This window comes from Chionomys nivalis, chromosome 5, assembly GCF_950005125.1.
Source record: "Chionomys nivalis chromosome 5, mChiNiv1.1, whole genome shotgun sequence".
NCBI classification, from domain to species: Eukaryota; Metazoa; Chordata; class Mammalia; order Rodentia; family Cricetidae; genus Chionomys; species Chionomys nivalis.
The window spans coordinates 75,768,381-75,771,405 of NC_080090.1; the positions used below are offsets into that span (position 1 = coordinate 75,768,381).

The window sequence follows — 3,025 nt, forward strand, 5'->3', positions numbered from 1 at the left end:
ATGACCAGCATGGTAAGATACACTCAAGAGGGCGAGCACTTATATCTTGGTAATAAGCAGGAGTCATCTAATTAGAAGAGCTTCCTAAACAGGAAGAAATTCATGCCGGTACTTTAAACCTATCCAAGTCTCTATGGCTGGTGAGTTCATGGACCCTAGAACTTACTACTGCCACATTCCTAAACCAGTATAATTCCCAACTGCACTCTCAATACCTATTCCCGAATCTACGGATGACTGTAGCTCTCACTCCTCTTATGAAGCTTCTTTTTGCAGCAGATAGAAACCGTCACAGAAATCCACAACTCTTCAAAACACTAAGAACCACTGGTTTTGAGGTGTTCCTCCCCAAGTGATACATCTACAATACACCGCCACACCTAAGCCCCAGAGAACACTGCAAAAGAGGGGAGAGTAATACTGTAAGAACCAGAAGACCAGGACATTTGCCACAAGATAGTGCCTTCCATATGTGACATGAAGTCTTCACAGCGTGGTCACCTAAACAAGACCTGTACAGGGACAACACCAGTTGATATTCCAATATGTATGGTAACCCCATCCCTAAATGAAGAGTTGCAGGCAATTAGAAGCTGCTAAGAGATGAGGGATCAGTTCTTTCAGGGGACTAGGGACTAGTCTCTTAATCAGTTATCCAATCCTAAATTGTCAATCTGAAGAACACTAAATGAATACAACTGCTTGTACTCACATATAATACTTGTTTGAATGAAGGAATGGAACAACTGAATCAGTATCTATTTATCAACCTGATGGCCTTTAACCTTTAGTTTCACTGTAGTTCAATGTCCTCATCTACAAAATGAAGTAATAACAATCTCATGATTAAATAAATCAAATGATAGACATGTTTTATTATACCCCATTACACATTTGCTCATCATTTTCCTATATATTACTATCTTGGATGCATTTTAAGGATAATTTATCCAATATTGAAGTTCTCATGAGGAAATAGATTATTAACTATTTACTTTGCATTTAACAATGATTCATAGAAACTTTTTGCAAAACTTAGCTTAAGAATAGAAACTGGTGGCACATGCCTTTAATCCTAGCACTTGGAAGGAAGAGGCGGGTGGGTCTCTGTGAGTTTGAGGCCTACCTGGTCTACAAGAGCCAAGAGCTAGTTCCAGGAGAGACACCAAAGCTACACCGAGAAACCCTGTCTCAAAAAAGAAAAAAAAAAAAAAAAAAAAAAAAAAAGAAACCCTGTCTAGAGAAACTTAAGAAAAGAAAATAGAAACTATAAACTTGGGCCCTCTTTCTTTTCCCCCAAACACTGAACAGATGCCCAGCTCCTTCAGGACAGGAGTCACCTCAAACACCACGCATATAGGACGCAGGGTCCCCAACCCGGGGCACCCCTTGTGCCAACATGGCCCAGACAGGTGTCTCCCTCTGCAGCCCTGGGTACCTCACCTTTGCCTCGCAGGCCACCCTGCTCTTCAGCCTGGTCCTCGCCTCCTTCCACTTGTCCTGCTGTACAGAAGCCAGCAGCGGCAACTCAACCCTGAGTATATACCACCCAGACCCTGGGACCCTGGAGCAGTGTGCCAATGTGGACTTCTGCCCACTAGCCTCGCTGTGCTGCCGAGCTTCAGTGGATGAGTACGGCTGGATTGCTGCAGCGGTCGGCTGGAGTCTCTGGTTCCTCCCCCTCATCCTGCTGTGTGTGGACAAACTGAGGAAACTAACTCCAGAGGAGCCCAAAGACCTGACAGCGTGAGCCACGGCCCCAACAATGGCTATTCCCACTGTGTGTGGATACTAGAGGGAGGGGAGGAGCTTTCGAGAAGCAGGGCTTCTGACACTTTTAAAGTCATTTGCTCCTCGGGGGGAAAAAAAAAAGAAACTATAAACTTGAATTCTACCTTCACTTTTCATAAGCGCTACCTTTCCAATAATTCTTTATAGAAGTATGTGTTTCCTTACTAGACCTGGAAGGAGGTGGGAGGTCCTTGTACTTCCCACAGGGCAGGGAACCCTGACTGCTCTTCCGGCTGATAAGGGAGGGGGACTTGATGGGGAAGGGAGAGGGAAATGGGAGGCGGTGGCGGGGAGGAGACAGAAATCTTTACTAAATAAATAAATTAATTAAAAAAAGAAGTATGTGTTTCATTTTGCTCAGAATTAAAATAGTTTAGATCACCTTAATATTAATATTTGCCATGCAATTATTTCTCTAGAAATTTATTAGAGAAATATTCTGTTTTGTTAACTACAATTCAAAAATTGGTATTTGTAAAATGACTTACACAGATAAGTTAATATTAGTACATGTTACATGCTATTTGTTTTATCCTTAGTACTTAGAGACTTATCTACTAAAAAATTAATTTCTGAGATCAGAATCTGAATATATTTATTATTTTAATTTTATATATATTTTTCAAACATTAAGAATGTGTACAATAAGATGTCATTGTCTCTCGGAACTGGAAATGGTTCAGTTGGTAAAGTGTCTGTCACACACACCTGAAGATCCAAGTTCAGGTCTCCAGCTACCAAATAGAAGCTGGGCACAGCAGTGCACTGTACTGCAAGCCAAGTGCTGGGGTTGGTGGAAAGACAGGTGGATCTCTGAGCATCAAAAGCCAAACAATCTAGCTAAATGGGTGAGTTCCAGGTTCAGTGAGAGACCCTGCCTCAAAAAATAAGGAGATGGAGACTGTAGAGATGCTCAGCAATTAAAATAACTTTCTGTTCTTGAAGAGTGACCGGATTAGGTTCTCACAACCCACATGGTGGCTCACAACCTTCTATAGCTCTAGTTCCAGTGAATCTGATGCCTTCTTCTGACTGCTGAAGCCACTGGGTGCACACATGGCACACCAATGCATGGAGGCAAAACATTCACACATATTAAAAAGCATATAAAAATTTTAAATCATAAGGAATAGAGTGATCAAGAAAGACACATAACACCTCTGTCTGCTACATGCACACATATGCTTGCACACCTACATACGTGCGTGTGTATGTGTATTATGTGTGTGCATAT

At 41.9% G+C, this 3,025-nt stretch overlaps 1 protein-coding gene across 1 annotated transcript; it reads left to right on the top strand.

Moving 5' to 3' along the window:
* On the top strand, nucleotides 1-1,750 carry LOC130874152 (transmembrane protein 213-like). The gene is made up of 2 exons (XM_057769139.1): nucleotides 1-12; nucleotides 1,361-1,750. Exons 1-2 carry the CDS (start codon nucleotides 1-3, stop codon nucleotides 1,748-1,750), a joined length of 402 nt encoding a protein of 133 aa, XP_057625122.1.
* The last annotated feature ends 1,275 nt before the right edge of the window (nucleotides 1,751-3,025 follow it).